We start from the raw sequence: 18514 nt of genomic DNA, 5'->3' as shown, positions 1-18514 counted from the left end.
AATGCGCTGTGACATCATTTCCTGAAATTAAACAGAGATGACACAGATTCAGACAGTCCCTGCTAAGGTTCAGTTCAAACAATTCACAGATGTTTTCCTCCAGCTAGCAGAAAACAATGCGGGGCTTAAAGCTCTCCTCTCCCGCTCGCTCTCCCCCCTCCCACTCCCCAGCCTTTTCGCTGGTACAAGGAGATATGGCAGTTTTATAATACACGCTCCCGCAAAAATATTCTTTTTTTAATTTAATTACTTAGGCTGTTGTACTAAATAGATGGATCATTGTGTCACAAAAGCATCAATTTTTCAGAAGAAATAACAGATGTCTATGTAACAATGATTAGATTAACCACTCCCAGACAAAGCTAGCTTTTGAGGCCCACACACCCCATGACCCCGGGTTCCCTCTTCTGTAGGGGGTGGATGTAGAAATGTCAGATCTAATCTCAGATTCCATTTTTAAAACAAACAAAGCCCCACCCCCACCCCATTTCAGCTCTTTTATTTTAAGATTGTGGTGTTTAAAAGGTATATGAATGTTCAGTCTCTTGCTAAATCTTTGGGAGTGATTTCGTGGCCAAGGACTAGCGGCACTCGGAGGACGAAACCTTTCGGCCTGGGATCAGAAGTGGTGTTTTGGGAGGGATTTCCAGTGTCATTCTGTCCAGGCTGGCGACGCCGTAGCACAGGCAGGCGGGACAGGACGGGGATGCCGGTGACATTAGGCAGGGCTACGCTACCTCCAGCAATAAAAACAAATGCTCACAGCAGCTGCCAGCTCTTCTGGTGAGTGACCAGAGCAACTTCGGGGTACAAAGACACACAGCTCCAACACCTTGAGGACCACAAGGCCACAGGTCATGGGAGTTTAGCTTTCAAATACTGATTTTTCTTTAGCACTAGGGCAAAATCATTTAACCTCTCCTCACAAAGTTTACCCAGCTGAAAAATGAGCGCAATATTACTTTGCAGTACGTGCTTCCAACTGGGCAGTGTTTGTACAGTCCGAGAGGTCTGTCCTACACCAGCAGGCAATCTATTACCTGGCTGCAAACTCAGCACACGGTCAGCCCTGCCTAAAAAGCAGACCTGGAATAAAACCGTACCTTAGGCTCCTCCAACCCTCTGACTACGTGGTGCACTGAGGTGGAAATGACATGCAAACGCACAGGCAGGTCGTTTTACAGGAGAATGAGAGGACAGTCCATCTCCTCGGCATACCCAGGGAGTGTCTGGCACATCACAACGCGGTCCAACACAAGCACTAAAATTCACCAGAATGTCTTCACATTGTTGTATTTTCTTGTGTCTCCCAGCCTACTTGTCACCGTTTTAACTAGACAAAGGTTTCTTGTATTTTCAGTTTTGGTTTTGCTTTTTTAAAGTACAGCAAAAACAACATGAAGGATGGTTCTCCTGGATCAGGACTCTAAGAAAAGCTGTTCTTCTGCTGTTTGATATGAAAGTAAGCCGTCCAGTGCGGAGTGCAATAGCCAGCTATGTTCCTAACGGTCCTTTATGTGTTATTCCTAAAATTGTATGGGAGGAGATATTTATGAAGGTGGGCTGGTTTCGACTGTTATGAAAGCTTGCTCCAAGATTGGCTTTGGTTGATGATATTCGTCTCTAGAATCAAATCTAATTAATAAATAAAATAGCTGTCCTGCATAAAAGGCTTGGTAAGCCTTTCATCAAAATATAATAGAGAGACGTTATATTCTCAGATAAACCCCCCCAAAAAAAAAAAAAAACAGAAAAAAAAAATCTGTTTCGGTAAGACTATTCATATTATCCAACCTAGCCACCTGAATACGGCAAGTTAAGAAAATTAATTCAGGTAAGTACAAAAGCTGTGGCTGGTTGATTTTTCACACTTTCCAGGAGATCTTACTCTAGCCTGACACCAACGCAGATGAAACCAGAATCTACTCTACAAGAGACTGTGTGGCAAGCAAGATTTTCAGCCAGAAGATTGTGGAAATTAGGCTAAAATGACAGTGTTCAAACAAATGTTAGGAGACAGAACTTCAGCCAGGAAAAAAAGGAAAAAAAACAGGTTGACTCCACTGACTTCGGGGGCGCCCAAATACCATCAGCTGGGAATCTGGCACTGTCATAAAAAAGGTTCAGTTTGCAGGCTAGCACTGGTATATCCGGTACTTTCAGTTAGGATCTACATCTTCTTACAGACCGTAACAGGTACCAGCCAAACTAGGACTTTAGCAAAGGGCATCACTCCAGGTAAGTGTCAAAGAATAAATGTACCTCTGTTGTACTGGCTCCGTAAAAGAAGGGGAAAAGATGTTGAATGTAGCACAAGTGTAGTCCTTGATACACTGTGCTGCAGAAAGGGATGAACTACCTGAGGTACAAGTCCATAGAACGGTATAATTACTTCCTTTATAACTTTGCTCTCTTCTGGTTATGTACATACATTTTAAAGGTCCCCCCATCCTTCAAAAGGGCATGGGAGGAGGGGGGCCAGCTCTGTATAGTTGCTGGTAAGAAACCCTAATCTCAACACGGGTGTAAGCTAGAGGTGTCTATACATTTGAGCACTTCCTGTTTTCACTCTGTGATCAAATATGTTCTTTGCAGGGCAAATAGGGGAGCACTTGAGGGAGGAAAGCAGAGATGTCTGAGAGGCTAATTGAGTGTACTAAGGACTCCTTGGCATAGAGGAAAAGGAGTCTTCCAAAGCTATGAATAAACTCACGGCTTGGGTCAGATTTCTTGCTGTTTCTTTTCTTTAACCACCTTTGAACTCAAATAAAAACAGCCTTAATGTCAGGTTTACCTTTGTGATGTCGTAATCTTTATGTACTATTGAAAAGCTTATACTACTAGACTAGGATTTCCTCTACTTTCTTAAACACTGGATATTATCCAGAAAAAGCACACACATTTCCAACCAATTCATCCTCAGATCTTTCATCTTCCGGTACCGTTGTAATTCCAAATGTAAGACAGAGCTCAGAAAGTGAATGAGAACAGGACAGAAGCTCCTATTCCTTGCATTTGATTTACAACAATAAAAACATGCATGCGTATCCTGTTTCAAATATAATTAAAGTTACTGCAAAATGGAAGCTGTGATAGGGGTTAGAAATTGTTTTGAAAGACACAGCCTGTCAGATACATTCATTCCACATCAGAGTTCAAGTGCCTGTCCCTTCAAAAAGGCCACTTAGGCGATTCATTTTTTAAAAGCAGCTACCTTAGGAGTTTGCAAACTGATTGAATAAAGGAAAAAATAGCATTTCATTTAAAATCGTAAGTAATCACAACTAGTCAGAACTGAGTTACTGCCTTTGAATTTGACAGCCTAAAGGAATTTCAAGTTTACTCCATGCCATAAGAGATGGACCGCCACTGCCTCTCCTTCCAGGGAAACCAGAGGTTAATGATTTTTGTCATATTGAGACTAACAGCTAACAATTGCTACAGTTGGTCTTTAGTATTTTATTTGTCCTTTTGAGGTATTCAGAATAGGTGACAATGGCTTGCAGTTGAGAACATATGTAGAGAGACCCCTGTGGCTTATGGAAAAGTTGCTCCATGCTGGTTGGGTGTTTGAAAAAAATACAGCCAGAGCTCTTTTATGTTCCTCTCCTTAATGAATGCATGAATGTCAAAATGTACCAATGGCCCATTCAGGGGGCAAAGCCTAAGCAGCTCCTTCTTTAAGAACACATCCTGAGATGTAAAATACATTTGCTTAACAAATTAAAATAATGAGATAATTCAATTAGTTTCTTTAAAAAAAAAAAAAAAGAGAAAGAAAAAAGGGTACATCAGGGGATTATTGTAATACAAGAACAGGTCATACAGCACAAAGAAGGAACAAACCAATTTGAAATAAGGTTAGAGTAGTAATGAAGGAATGTACATTGAATCATGGACTGCCATTGTAAAGATATTTACTTGAAACAATAAAATTGTACATCACAGATTCCCCTGTTCTGGCTCAGCCAGTGTTGCACTTTGAATGGACAAGCTAATTTGAGAAAAAGTGCAAGATCTTTAAAAGAAAGGAGTTCTCTTCCTTCCCTGCATGTGTTTATGGCAAGAATCTTTCTGAATTTACATTGCACTGGTCAGGGGTCTCCATTATCAGTTTGCAGGTCTGAGAATTACAGCACAGTAAATCTTTCAACACCTGCAAACTCATTAAAGCTTGGACGGTAAAAGGTTTGGGGCTTTTTTGTGTTCATTTAATTTGATTTTTGCGAGGCCATCCTCAGCAGTGATGGCAAATTTCCTCAATTCATGCAGGATGGAGAGGGTCAGGAGGGAGAGGATAGAAACAAGGAAAAGGGATTTCAAAAAGCCAGGAGGACTTTCCTCAAGAGAAGCAAGAGGCAGTTGACTGTTTAATAAGCATGTGTCAAATGCTTTCAAGGAGCACGTGAGAAGGGAAGGCAGGGAGAAAAAAACAAGACATCACAAATTTCATAACAGGAAATGGAGTTAACACAGAGACGTATACAAAACAAACTGGTTTATTTGTGGCCCTTCTTTTTGCTGTCTGCCTGTACTACTCCTCTAAAGATACCCTACAGCTAAATGAAAAACCCTCCACTCACACTCACTCGACTTCCAAATTAAAAACATTTTACAGGTTAGTAAATCTCCAGCTGAGGTGATGTAGCAAAGAACAGCTGTGAAGTAATTTTGATAATGATGAGAATAATAAGCACATGGCAAGGTTCAGGGCTTTGCTGTTGCAGCTTCAGTGCTCCTGAATAGATAAAAGTGATTAAATACTCCTGATTATCCCTGACCAATATGTAATGGATTTACAGCCCTTTCAATTAGTCAGTATTTGCTTAGGACTCATTATTTTGTCTTTGGTTAAGTAATCAGCCCAGAGACTCATGTTCTGTCTAATTCCTCTGAGCCAAGTGGGTACAGGGCACCTGACCTTTGAAATGGCCATAGCTGGGAGGCAGGAATAACCACTACTCCAGCAGAGACACTGGCTATTCCAGCTAATCCTGACCCCACAGGCCAGATCAATGCACCTTAGTTTGCTACTAATGTCCTTACATCAAAATGATGGTTTAGAAATGTGGATCTATCTCTCCCCCCTTTAGCTGTGCTTCTAGCAGAGCAGTTCGATAGTCCCTATCATAAATAAATCGGGTACCTTGTCCTGAAATTATTACACTGTAACCAACATCAGCTACTGTGGAAATTTATAAAACTTTGGTAGGCGAGGTAGTTAATAACAGTTAGCATTTTAAGCCCTATCAAGTGAGAAACAATTTTACAGTGATAGGAAGAAGAAAATCAATTGATAATTTTACCAGTTTCTATTATTTCCCACATGAAGTAAACTACAAAGAGTGTTACTAAGTTTTCTGTGGAACCGTGTTTTGAAGCCTAAGTGAAGCCATAACAGTCAACAGAACACCGACACATAAAACCAATTGCAAGCAGGAGGATAAAGATAGCCCATGGAAAGCATTGCTTTTCCCCATATTTAATCTCTCTCCCCCAAATGCGGATATCGTTAGCTTTTAACATAAAGGACTTGAAGAGAAGCTCTAAAGGTGCTTATTCTCTCTGTTATGCAACTGCATATTTCTCACAAAAAGTAACAATGACAACTTCACAAGCTTCTGCTTTGACTTCTCTGACATCCACAGTGTATGTCAGCACATACTGACTGGGGCTTTCTCTTCCCCCACATACATATGAAGTTTGTGCAAACAGAGGCCAGCAATAAAGAATCCAGAAAGTAGAGCTTTATATATGCTAAAGAAAGAAACCCCCTTTTTTGTCCTTAGGAACGTTTTGAAAAGTTCAGAGTTACTTTATATGTAAGTGTTGTTCCATGCTAAGGCTTTGTACTTTCTCTCTCTATAGGCGTGTATGTGTGTATATATATACGTCCATACATAGATAAATTTCTTTCAGATTTGTCATGATTCCAAGAGCCAAGAAAAAAAAAAAAACAACGGGGGAAAAAAGGCACCAATCATTGAGCCCTAATAATCGTCCAAAAATTATGGGGACAATTGATTTCTAATAACGATGAATAAACCTCATTAGGCACATGAATAGAAATCTATTTTGGTTTTGGGCACCACTTACTGTGAGATGCTGGAAAAGCCACGCTCTCATGATATTTGTTGCTACTTTGGGGAAAATGCCTCTTTTCTTCTGACGCTTTTTGTCCTTGTCTGGGTCATCATCATCCCCTGTACCAGGTGAGGCTACACTGTTGTCTAAACCATCTCCTACAACAAAGAGAAATCAGGAAGGAGGAGACATTTAATGAACAAAACATAGAAGCCAGAAAGTATCATTAATTACCAAGACAATACCACAGTTTTATTTTGATTTGCTAGATCAGGCACATACAGTTTCTCATGATATACAAGTGCTGATACAAATATGTAAAAATTAGAAACCATGTCTCTCCAAATACTAATTCTGCATTTCACACATGCATATATCATTAATTCAATTATAATTGTGTGCTTGACATAGTGCAATAGCTCTTTGTCAATTATGGGATTCAATGTGGGAAAACCTGCCACAAGAAAACCCATTCACTGTAAATGCATCCCTACAACCATTCTGAATACGTACTATAAGTAATCAAGTTAAATGTTCTGTAGTCTATATATTCGAGGCCCTCTGCAGAGGTGGCAGTAACCATGTCACCGTTCAGTGCACATAACACACTGTCAGATGAGCCCCTCCCCGTAACCATCACCTCCCAACACACATACAAGACGCACGCACAAACACGTACACCTAGTATGACCCTGCATATAGCATTTGCATGACATGAAAACTTCTACATCTCTGCATCAGTGATTATTATCATTAAAAAAAAAAAAAAAAAGATGCACATCAAGGTAGAGCTCTCACTTAATCAGAACTTTCCATCAACATCTTTCTCTTCTGTGCTTTTCCCTGGCATTAATTGTGCATTAGCAAAAATCATTTACTTTTAACAGTCATAGTTATTTTTTCTTGCCCTCCAGCAAAAATGCCTTGAAAGCCTGCCTGGAGGGCATCTAAATTATGTATCTGAAAAACTCTTCTGGCAAGGCATTGCAGGACCCCTACTTTCTTAAAATTCATACGAGCACGTCTTCCTGTTTTTGGGAAGGCATCAATCAAGAGCAGCAATATATGCCATATTCCTACATTAATATTTGAACTAATAACTTTAAAAAAAGGAAAGAAACAAGATCCGACTTGTGGCATAATCAAATGCAAAATAAATGAAGAATACTGGGACAGCACTGAGACTTTATAGATTGCTGTGTTTTCCTTACACATCATTAGCCCGGAGCCACACGAAAGAGGAAAACAGAGAAGTGGAGAGTTTATGCTCCCTGCTGGTGTTTAAGAAGCCGAGGTCCTGGAAGGACATCTGGGAATTGTGCTGAGACGGTGGTTTTTGTAATTTAAGAATAGACATTCATTAGCAGTAAATGCCATAAATCCCATGCTAAGTAAAAACCTTGTCCAAGAAAGCCTAAAACAATAAACTCTGTGCTCAATGTAGCCTGAGCTAGACGCTCCATAGCTTCCTGAGGAATGCTATAGATTCACGAGCTAATTCCTATAGCCTTGTCTAGCTCTCTAGTGCTACTAAACGAAATACGTTGCTGCTACATACAGTCCATTTGCTTCAAAACTTGCATTTCAGCTCCATATTCTCTCCTGTGCCAGATCACCCTTCTTCTGCTGCTTCCCCTCTGAAAAACCAACCCTTTTGGACCGGAGAGACAGAAAAAGCCACAGCAAAGAGCTGGCAGATTAATTTTATTGACATTTCCATTTTCACTGCAATGTGATACCCTCCATCACATGGAAGAGATGACCCTCACTATTTACAGACTGACAGGCCACTTCATTACAACCACCCTGCCCCAAGGCAGAGCAGCTCCTTTCCATCTGCCCAAACACCAGAGCAAGACCCTGAAGTCGCTGCTCTCTTTCTCATGCTCCTTTTCTTTTTCTTTTTTATTTTTTTTTTCGTTTGTTTCTGTTAACAATAGGGAAAGGAGAGTCGAACCACAGCAAACTAATCGAAGAGATTATGGAAGCCCTAAACACTGTAACCAACTGTTCACTTTTGCAAGATGTTGGTTATTTAGAAAGCACTCCTTTCTGTTGCTTTCGTCCCCCATATATTCCTCTCCCTCCCTCTCTCTCTCTCTCACACACACACACACACACACTTTCCACTATGCCAAGGAACTGCTGCAAGGCAAATTCTCACAAACACTAATGGCTTCTGACTGCTCCTTGGCAACCCCAGCATTTTAACCTGGGTGGATATGCTCTCCAAAATACAGACACTGGAGCTATCTCATCAGCTGTTCATGTGACACAGATGGAGAGTGGCTATTAGGAGCCAGGCAATGGGCCTTGGGGATCTGAGGTGCTGTACTGTAGCCTCAGGCAATTTTGAAAAGCAGTACCCGGAGATGGGGGGAAAAAAATCCCTACTGAAAGTGCAAGTTTGAAGTCAGTCAGTCTGTTTGTCTGTCTGTCGTGCAGATAAAGATATCCTTGTCTCTTTATGTAAAAGCTACGTGCGTACGCACAGGATGCGTAGAGCTGTAAAACTTCTACTCTGCGCTATCCTTTTGCACCACAGAAGCACCGGTTCACTCTCTGTATGGGCAAATTCCTGTTTCTCAGCCTATACATACTCTCCTGTTTGTAAGCATCTTCAGCACGAGTCACCTACATGGTAAATCAGTGTTTAGACCTTTAGGAGAGGTTGTTAATATCTGGGTTTTAAAAAGCTAATAGCAGTCCCTGAGATGAAAGTTCAGCTAAAGCTTCCACTGCCTTCCCACCCCAATCAGCAGCTGAAATGGTAAGAGTCAGTGCTTCCCTAATCTGTTCCATAACCTCATGAAAGGAAATCTAAATATTGTACCTCCAAATGACCCCAGAAGATGAATAGAGCAAGATTTGTTGCTCCTGGTGATCTAGAGGCCCTATCCTGTTCAGCTGTATTGTCACATCTTTAATAGCACTACAACTACTCACATTAGTGGATATGGTTTCTAGTGGCAAGGGACGACAGAAGTAGCCCATAACTGACTTTTCCAAGATGGACTGATTTACTTGGATATGGAGGGCCTGATCCCAGTCTTCCATACCCAAATAAGTATGAGTTACTTTAAATGAAGAAAAAGAAATTCTCAAAAGTGAAATGAAATGAACAGATATGAAAGTCATGAAAGTCACTCTGCTGAAGACTGGATTGAGTATACTTTTTACTGCTGTATGAAGGAATCCAAATTTAAATCATTTAAACCATCATTACAAGTGATTCGTACGTGAGTAGTTCATATCCTGATTTGGATGGTAATTTGAGAGAAGAGTAGAGTCAAGTCCTAACTTGTATGGAAATTGCAATTATATAAGCATAGTTATCCCAATATTCTAGTGGGGAAATTAAGGCTGGATTTTGGCCCACGGACTCTCTCTTTCACACAGCAGCAAAGAAATGAAGGTGACTCTCTCCTGCTTTGCACGCTGTTCACTCATTTATTCCTGTGCAAAGAGTACAAGTGATTGCAAAACCCTATGGCCATTCTAGGAAAGTGGAGAATTCTTAAATGGCACTGTCTTTGTGGAGATGTCAATGACTACGCAGGATTCAAGCCAGTAGAGAATTAGGCATATTACCCAGCTTGTTTAAGATTGTATCAATAGTCTCAATAACCCCTATGAAAGATGGAGAGACTTTACAAGAAACTTTGCAAAATGACCCGCACTGGGTTCCTTAGAGACCTTCTTTTGTAGGGGAAGGGTTTGTGGAAGAGGCTAAAGATGGAAGTCGTCTTTACACAATGTGAAGTTAAGCTTCCATGCTAGCTCTGTGTGCAGACACTCTTAGCATGAGGGTTTCTTCCTGTAAGATAAATTATTTTGCGTTGAAAGCAAAGGACACTGCCTCTTATTTTAAAAATACTGAATAAGTAGTCAGAGCAGAGTTTCCGTTGCACCATAATTTCAAACTTAACTTGCTGCAAACAGTTTTCCTTGGACAGACTAGTTTGCTGACCCCAGTGTTCATACAGCACTCTTTGGGAAACATAATCCAGTCCTACAGAAGGCCATCTCGACCTTATTGTATCAATGAATTGCCCTTTGACAGTCCTCCACGCTATCAGTATCATCTCAACAACTTTGTGTTCCTGGCAGAGTAAAGATCCAGAAAGAGAAGAAGCAAGTGCTGCTTGGAAACTGCTCATCTAGTCTTTTCACCATTTGTGAACAGGATGAATAACAGATTCCCAATCTATGCAAAACAATTGAAAAAGATAACCCAGTCCAGGCCAAAGCACAGAAGCCTGGTAACCGCCCAGATTCAAACTGTTGAAATAGTTTCTATTACCATCATAACAAGCAGAGTAGTAAGAAAAGTGATTTCTGGCAAAATATATTTCAGGACCCAGTGTTTGAGTTTCTTCACCATCAGGGGTCCCTTACAGCTTTATAGTTTGTTGTGTTAAAGGAAGAGAAGAGCAGGGTTATCTAAGGTGGGAGGAAGACAAGCCACTTCACCATTTTTCTAAAAATAGTGCAAGCAGTATGAAAACCATGTTAAAAGATTCTGTAAAGGAAGGCTGCATTGCACTATGCTGATCTTAAGTAAACTACTCTACAATCTTTCAGTCCAGCATTTTGAGGGAGTAGAATATGTAGATATAAATGCAAAACAAAGAGGAGAATCTCCATGCATGTTATATTCACTATTTGCAATTTTTTTTGTGCGTGTGCTTATCATGTGTCCATCTGGCCACATAAGTATTGTAAACCATTATTAATAAGGATGTTCAGCTTAGTAATATGATCCATATCACCACCACAGAAAAATCTTAAAAATCTGGTTAATTACCACTGCCAAAAAACTGGAAAGAGAAGTGTTTGAATACCGTTTGAAAACAAGTCAGTCTGTGCTGTAGGGAGGACTAATAGAAAGGGAAGGTCAGCTCCAGAACCAAAGACCCTTCAGGAGAACTTCTTATCTCCGTTCCATCCTGTTAAAATCCTCAGACTTCTAGCCTTACAGCTTTAGCAGATCACAGGTCTTTGAATGAAATGCTGGCTGTGGGGTTTATTTCCTCCTCCTCTTAATGATCACTGTTCCTGGATGTTGACTTAGTCTCCTCACACCACAGAAGCAGAACTTGTCTACCTCATCTTACTGCCTACGGAAACTGAGTTAGGATAGGTTATGGCTGGCAAACCTGGGACTTTGAATACCACAAACAGTTCAAGTGGACACCCCTGCTTAGAGCTGTGCCGTCGTCACCAGGGCTCTGCCAGCACGTGTGCTGGTTTTGCGGAATCGCTTGACTGCAGGAGGAAAGGTGCCATCAGAAGCTGTTTAGGCCTGGCACAGGCATCCTAGGTTGACCTGCATGCTCAGCCACCATTTGTCCCATCCTGGAGTGGGGTGTCCTCAAGTGAACTGCTGTAATCAACCCCCGGCATTCCCTCCCCCTTTGCGTCTCTGAGACACCAGGCACGTCTCATGGTGTTCTGTCATATGTTTCAGCGAGCATCTCAGAGAGAAGGGAAGGTTGGACACTGGCGCACTAGAAGGAACGGGAAGACTTGAGACATAAAGCACTACCACCTCTCTTACTACAGAAGATGTTATTCTTTTGCCCTTCAAGCAGCAGGGAGGAGATGAAGAGCTGGCCTTCTCTCTGCTGTTCTTTTGGAAGATCGTTTGCTTTCCAGAACACAACCCAGCGATTCCACCAGGCTGATACTGTAAAGATGACATGTACAAATGTCACACAACCCGGGCATTAAAAACTACAGTAAATTCAAACAGGAAGAAAAGGAAGAGAACTTAAGCTACTATCAGACCTTACCTACAAAGCTATTCTACTTGTTCTAAGCACATTTTAGCATAGTTTGTCAGTCAAGGGCAAGTCCCTATTGCCATCTGGCAATATGTGCTAAAGGCTTAGAGTTGCATGGTATCTGGTATCTAAAGTGTATTTACAGCAAGAGACAGAACAAAAAGCGTTCATTTTTGTATTTCTGGATAGGCACCTTTCTACAATCACTGATTTCTCTTACTTTCAAAAAGGCATTTACAAATATTTTATTATTTACTTCGAGGTAGGGATGACATTCCAGCTATGTTATTGTTACAGCCATGCGTGCTGTAAAATTGGTGATTTAAATCTTTCGAAATTATTTTCAGAACTGTGACGTTTCGCATTTCCCTTTTTATTACTTTCCTGTCTAAAATAAGAAAAAAAAAAAGACTGGGACTTTTTGTGCCCTTAATTGACTGTGTTTAAAGCTCCTGTTTATTCGTGAGGTGAATCGAGAATTATTAGAGATTATACTCAAAAGCCAACAACATATTTTTCTAGCTTTTAAAAGACAAAACTAATGAACACCGGTTTAAATTTTGAACTCTTTTATGCAGCCAGTAGGTTTGTGGTTCGTTCATTATAATCCAACATTTTTTCACATCAGGTGAAAAACAGTGTTCCCGTGCAGACAAGGGGAACAGCAAAGCAACCTGCTAATTACTGATCTCTCTTACGTTCCTGCTGTGCTAAACTGTCCAGACACGTTGAAGTGAAATTTTTCTGTGATTTTCAAGTGACTAGTTCATGGCCCACTGCCGTGGAGTGCAGGCGAAGGGATGAAATGCTTTAGTTTACATGCAACATTTACTAACTGTGTGGGTTTTCCGACATTAAAGAGGGGACAGTGACCCATGCCACCTTTTTCACACTCAAAAGAGCACTGAAAAAACAGTCTTCATAGGCTTACCTCAGGCTTCCCTGGCCCTTAACTCCCTCCCCCCAGGGTAGGAGCAGAAAGAGAAAAAAGAAGGGATTTTATGCTCCTTTCTCTTCAACTTTTCAGGCGGTATAAGCAGCATTTAGCAAATTCAGCCTCCAAATGGCTCCAAATGCTCTGAGCTGCAGGGGCTCATCCTTTGTTAGCCTCCCTCTATTTACACAGGATTTACGCAGGCTCTCCACTGAAGAGACCACATGTTTCTGACAGAAAGCACTTCCATTCACACTGCATCAGGCAACAGGATTGTAACCACTGCAGCTTCACGCTGACCTGAGATTAGGGATTTCAGCAACATTGAGATGGTAACAATCTGCTAACTAACGAAAATTATCCATGGAGAACTCTGCTGCTTACTCCAGTTAAAACTACCGTGGCCAGATAGATTAGGTTACTTAAAAGGACAATTAAGAACTAGCTACTGTCAAGAACATGCGTGCCCGTCTACAAATAACATACACACACACAGAAAGATATCAGCAGGGTGGGGAGAAAAAAAAAAAAAAAAAACACGAAAAAAATCAGGCTGCAGCTTGGATTAAAACAATTTCACCCACTGGCTGAAGACATAAAGTGTAAAAACAGACAGATGGACACATATGTAAATGTGACTGCATTTGTTTCTCTGGAGCTGGCAAGTTAGTAATAACAGTATAGCTTAATAATTTATTTTCCATGGTATTTTCACACTGGTTAACTGGGCAGCAGCAACATCCATGCAGAACTTCAGGAGCAGAATAACTCCTTCTATCTAATCGCTGCTGGGGCAAACAAACCGAACCAAGAGATCTCTCTTGGCTCTACCTACAAGGACTCAGTCCTGGAATCCGATATCGGTCTGGGGATTTTTCAAATTTAGTATTTTTTTAAAACCCAGTTTGGCCAGTCAGGATTTCTACACTGAGGGCTTCCCCCCCCCCCCCCCCCCCCCCCGATTTAATATTTGTGTCAGGGTTTTTCACAATTAATTACACACACACAGGGACAACAAATGTTGCTGGTTGGAGCTTGTGGTTTTTTGCTCAATAGCCTTTCACCGGGCAAAAGAAAATTAGATGGGAACACAGGGCCAGAAAGGATCACACAGATCCAGGTTTTGATGACTTTTATTTTGTTGTCTTAATTCGGCAAATTATTTTGCTTCTGCAGCAAAGAACAAAACAATTTACTTCTGTAACAGTAACCCATACATGCATCCAAAAAGCACATAAAAAGTACATGGTATATTCTAAAGTTCTCCATAGTATATCGTAATAAAGCTCTTCTGGGCACTCAATGATTCATTTTTAGTGATCTCTCAAATGCCCTTACCCACGGTTAACACTCAGATTTTATTAAGGAAGAAAGCAGGGACAAATGTCCACTTCAGTCCCAGCTCTCAAATTCAACTCTGCTTGCGCTGCAGTACCTAAAGCTAAAGCTTCTTTAATGTTCTATTCACCTCCCCTGTGTGGCATTTCTGCTAACACAAGAGTTCACAATCTTTCAGCCCCAAACACAGAAGGCTGCTATCTTCAAGTCATCCAAGGAATGTGCCAGATACTATCATCTCCCCTGCAATACAAAGAACCAGAAAGAGGCAGAGACCAAAAGGAGACCATACTGATCAGGTTACTAAAGTCCAGAAAGTCTTTCCCAGAATGTTAAATGTTAATCTTTGAACCAGCAAATGTTATAATTAAGATCCTTGTAGTTGGAGGAAATGCTAGCTCGAGAAGTCAAAGGTACAGCCATTTGAAGTTGTACTTTTTTGCACGTTTATCCTAATCTCGCACCCCTCATGCTGGCATAACAGCCATCAAGCACTTTGTTCTATTCAAGTGAAATTATCATTAATGTCAGTGGCAGTTTTGCCTGAGTAAGGAGTGTAAGACCAGATCCTTGTCTTGTTCACACAGAACTGCAAGCACTGCACAATTCCAGAGGAGATATACTCATTAAAACCGGTGGTTTATGCTGATTTATGATGCTCTTCTGTTTAAAAGTGAAACTCACTTTGTACCTCTCCGGAAAAGTGTTCAGTGCACTTGTTTCCACATGGTTTTAACTTCAGTGCCTCCCCCTCCCCACCTCAGCACACGTTGGGAAGTTTACTCCCAGGTTTTGGCACCTAGGCTGAAGGAAAGCACTGTTAAATTAGGTTTCGGTATTTTGTCTGCTTCGGTAATTACTTTGCAGTGTGAATGTAAATAGCTGTTATTCTGTTTAAATTTTTCATCCTACTAAACGCTGTCACACAAAATGTCCTTGTGCTGCAGTCTAAATGGAGTTCTTTTTAAATTGCCTTTTTATATATTTTTAGAGAAATATTTTTAGCATTCTCATAGTAATTCTGTTAAGAATACCAGCTGCAGACTTTGGCTACAGCTGAGACAACAATAACAAGTCATTAAAGAAATCAGGAGACAAAAAACTTTTTTTTTTTTTTTTTTTTGCCTAAAGCACATCATCTTTACGAGATCATTTTCTTTTTTTAGTTCTGTACAAAAGTTAGTATACATTAAAAAGTTATATTTTAAGTACCATTTCTTATTTGCTATCCTGTTATTTTTTTCATCGGAATAGTACCAAATGTGGGCCATATAGCCATGTTCAATTAAAATTCTACCTGCAGCTGAAGTTAAGTAATTAAGTTCAATACTATCTCATCAATATTTAACATTTAACATTTTGCAGTTGTTTATATATAGCAGAATGTGGAGAACTTAAAGTAGACGATGGCTAACATCCTGTACTGTTCTTCTTCATTAAATCATTAATGTAGTTTCTTTAAGAGTAAAAATGGCTCTTTTTTTGAAAAGGAAAATAGCCATCAGAGCGTCTCAGTTTTCCTCTCAGCTATTACAAACTTATAACCTGCAGGGTATTTTAACGTCTTGCAGTTTGAAGTCCTGCAGACAACGTGCTCGTTCAGGAAACGTCCCTTAAAATTACGCCCACCAATACAGCAAGAGTCCATGTACTGTCCACTTTAGAAACCTCTCTTCTCAGGGTTATTTAGCTATTAAAAAAGCACCAGCTGAAATATTGCATATAAGTACACATTCATACGATTTTTTTTTTCCACTGGTTCCAAAAAAAAGTTAGGACTAGAAATGTAACAGGCATTTATTCCTGAGAGATACTAAGTTAAAAGCTTCTGTTATTAAAAGGACATTTGTTAAGCCACAAGTCCAAAATGCACATTAGTCTATTTGAAGATGCATTACAAAAAAAAAAATGGAGGATGGCAGAACGCTTAAAAAAAAAAAAAAAAAAGATGTTTTGATAGAAAAGTGTCCAAATGAACCACAAAAGCTTTTCCAGGTGATAAAATGTACACAAATGTGTATGTTACATAAAACACAAGTAAAAGTACTGTCTCAATATGCATTCACAAACACCTGAGCAGCATCAGAAAAGATGCTTGCTGTGAATGCATAGTCCAGAAAAAAAATACAAAAATACAAAAACAACTCCAAACTTGGCAAGTCTTACATACCATAAGAGCTCCAACACCTATGCACAGTAGGGTGGATTAACCCGCTGGGTGCTGCAGACATATATATGCACCTCCTCCTAAAGTGTTCATTTGGCTGGCAGTCTGGAAAATGCCAGAATGTGAAGGGTTACGTGGGAACACTGACAGTCTGCTCTTGTAGGTTTAAGTTAAAGCCCATACTTTAAATATAGCGTGCTAGGTATTTGGAAACATAACTAATACTCTTTATAAGTGGTATGCTATTTGGTGCTCACAGCAAAGGGCTCAATCTGGTGCTCGCTCCCACTGGTGCGAATCCCACTGGTGCTTTGGATCTGCCCGTATTTACTTTCAGGGTAACATTTTTCAGGAGTCTTTTCCTCCAAGAAGCCTTGTAAAGGTAAAGCGTAAACCATCTGTACCTCATCTGCTATATATATTGGATGCTTAAAGGCGGTTACTGGAAAGGCCTGAAATGTTTTGTCTTTCAAGTTCAGTAGATATTGTAAGAGCAAACATTTAAGAGCCAAAGGCCCTAGTTAGTCCCTGCTAGTTTCTTAGAGTCTGGCTTTAGCCGTGAGGGAAGGTACAGTTAAGAATATCCAAATGCCTCCAACTGGAAGAAGCAGCAAGCATACAGACCTGTATTCTTGTCAGAAAATTTCAACTAGTTGACAAAAAAAAAAAACCAACCCAAAAGGTATTTTATTATATATTTCCACCCATTTTTCAGTTCTACTGGATTGTTTCCAGTAACTGGATAATATCATAAAACAAACAAAAAAGACGGGAAAGCCATGGCCGCCTCTCTCTGCACCCAAACAATCCAATAGGATGCTTTGGATGTGCTTTAAGTGATCCATCTGGATCCACTGGACCATCCATTTGGACCATTGACAGGGCAGTGCATAATTTCATAGAAACATGGTGAAAAGTGTTTGACAAAAATTTTCATTCACTTGTTTAGAAAATAAGGAAGCATCAAAATAGCAAAACCACAGGGTACTGACTTGTTATAACACTATTTGCCTAAAAGCTCACAGCACAAAACTAAAAAGCACAGACCCCCACTCTGACACCTGACGCTTTGCTTTTCTGTTCATAACCCTGTAATTTCATTTTGAGACTTTCATTGTAGCAGAAAGTGTTGCAAAAGACAAATATGCAGTGCCTACAAAGTCTTCCCAGGCTGGTTTGTGTCCCCGAGCTCTTCCTAGGGAAGGACCTCACAAGCTGGGCGCCAGAGAACTTCGATGACCCGGCTCCCCGCTGCGGAGGAGGTAGGGTTGGCTATACGCAGGAAACTCAAAAGAAAAACCTGGCAGGTTACAAGACTTCTCTTCATTCAGACGGGTAGAACTGAGTTTCCCACTGGACAGGCTGTTCACCTAGCCAGTTAGAGAACTGACACGCATGCCATAAGATCAAATCTAAGCCCCACCAATCAAGTAGCGGTCTGGGCTAAACGTGCTGATGCAGCAAATTTCCAGATCTCTATCACACCAGGCAGGGGAGTCATTCTTCTCAGTGATAAAGTCACTGAATGCACTCTTGAGGAGATAAAAAAAATTAAGAACTGGCTGACTTTGCACCATTTGAGTGAGGTATTCACTGCTGACCCAGAACAACAGAATTGTCACCAGCTGGGAATCACCATAGACATGGTCATCTCTGACTCCTTACTGCAAGGCTGTTCACAGGAATTGTTTCTCAGCTGGTTAGCGGCATCAGTCCGGGAACTACGGTGCTTAAATGCGTTATGCATTAGAAGAACCTTCACACAGTGCCTCCACCTCTCTCCTTCTCCCCCTCATCTAAAAAATTCTGTGAAATGATGCCAATGAGAGAGCTCAGTAGTCAAAAAAAGCAAATAGGATTTCAGCAATTAAGATTTGCCTCAAAAACATCAACCCCCCCCTTTGCAATTTTATAGTCAAGGTATTTTTACCTGTGTTTTACTATGTCAGCTTTTAAAATTTACCAGAGAATGATGCAGCAGCTAAGAACTGAGATGCTAATTGTGTTGGAGCATTATCTAACACAAGATATTCTTTTCTGTTATTGGCTCAGAAAGTGACCTTTAGCAAACTTCAGGGAATAAGGGTTTTTCAGAAGTGCTCAAATGAGCAAAGAACACAGCTTTCATTGAAAACTGCTTTAAAAGTAATACATAATATTCCTTTTGATAGTAATTTGGGGTGGCTCTTAGATAAGTGAATATTA

At 40.5% G+C, this 18514-nt stretch overlaps 1 protein-coding gene across 3 annotated transcripts in view; it reads right to left on the bottom strand.

The window, feature by feature from the left end:
* MEIS2 (Meis homeobox 2) overlaps window positions 1–18514 on the bottom strand; it is a 174903-nt gene that overhangs the window by 116209 nt on the left and 40180 nt on the right. For all 3 annotated transcript variants that reach the window (XM_075103227.1, XM_075103229.1, XM_075103228.1), the window contains exon 8: window positions 6097–6242. In XM_075103227.1, coding sequence (XP_074959328.1) covers window positions 6097–6242 — 146 coding nt within the window. The remainder of the gene's footprint in view (window positions 1–6096; window positions 6243–18514) is intronic.

This window comes from Phalacrocorax aristotelis, chromosome 9, assembly GCF_949628215.1.
Source record: "Phalacrocorax aristotelis chromosome 9, bGulAri2.1, whole genome shotgun sequence".
Lineage (NCBI taxonomy): Eukaryota > Metazoa > Chordata > Aves > Suliformes > Phalacrocoracidae > Phalacrocorax > Phalacrocorax aristotelis.
The sequence above is the reverse complement of the archived record's forward strand: the minus strand, read 5'-3'. Positions and strand labels throughout refer to the sequence as shown.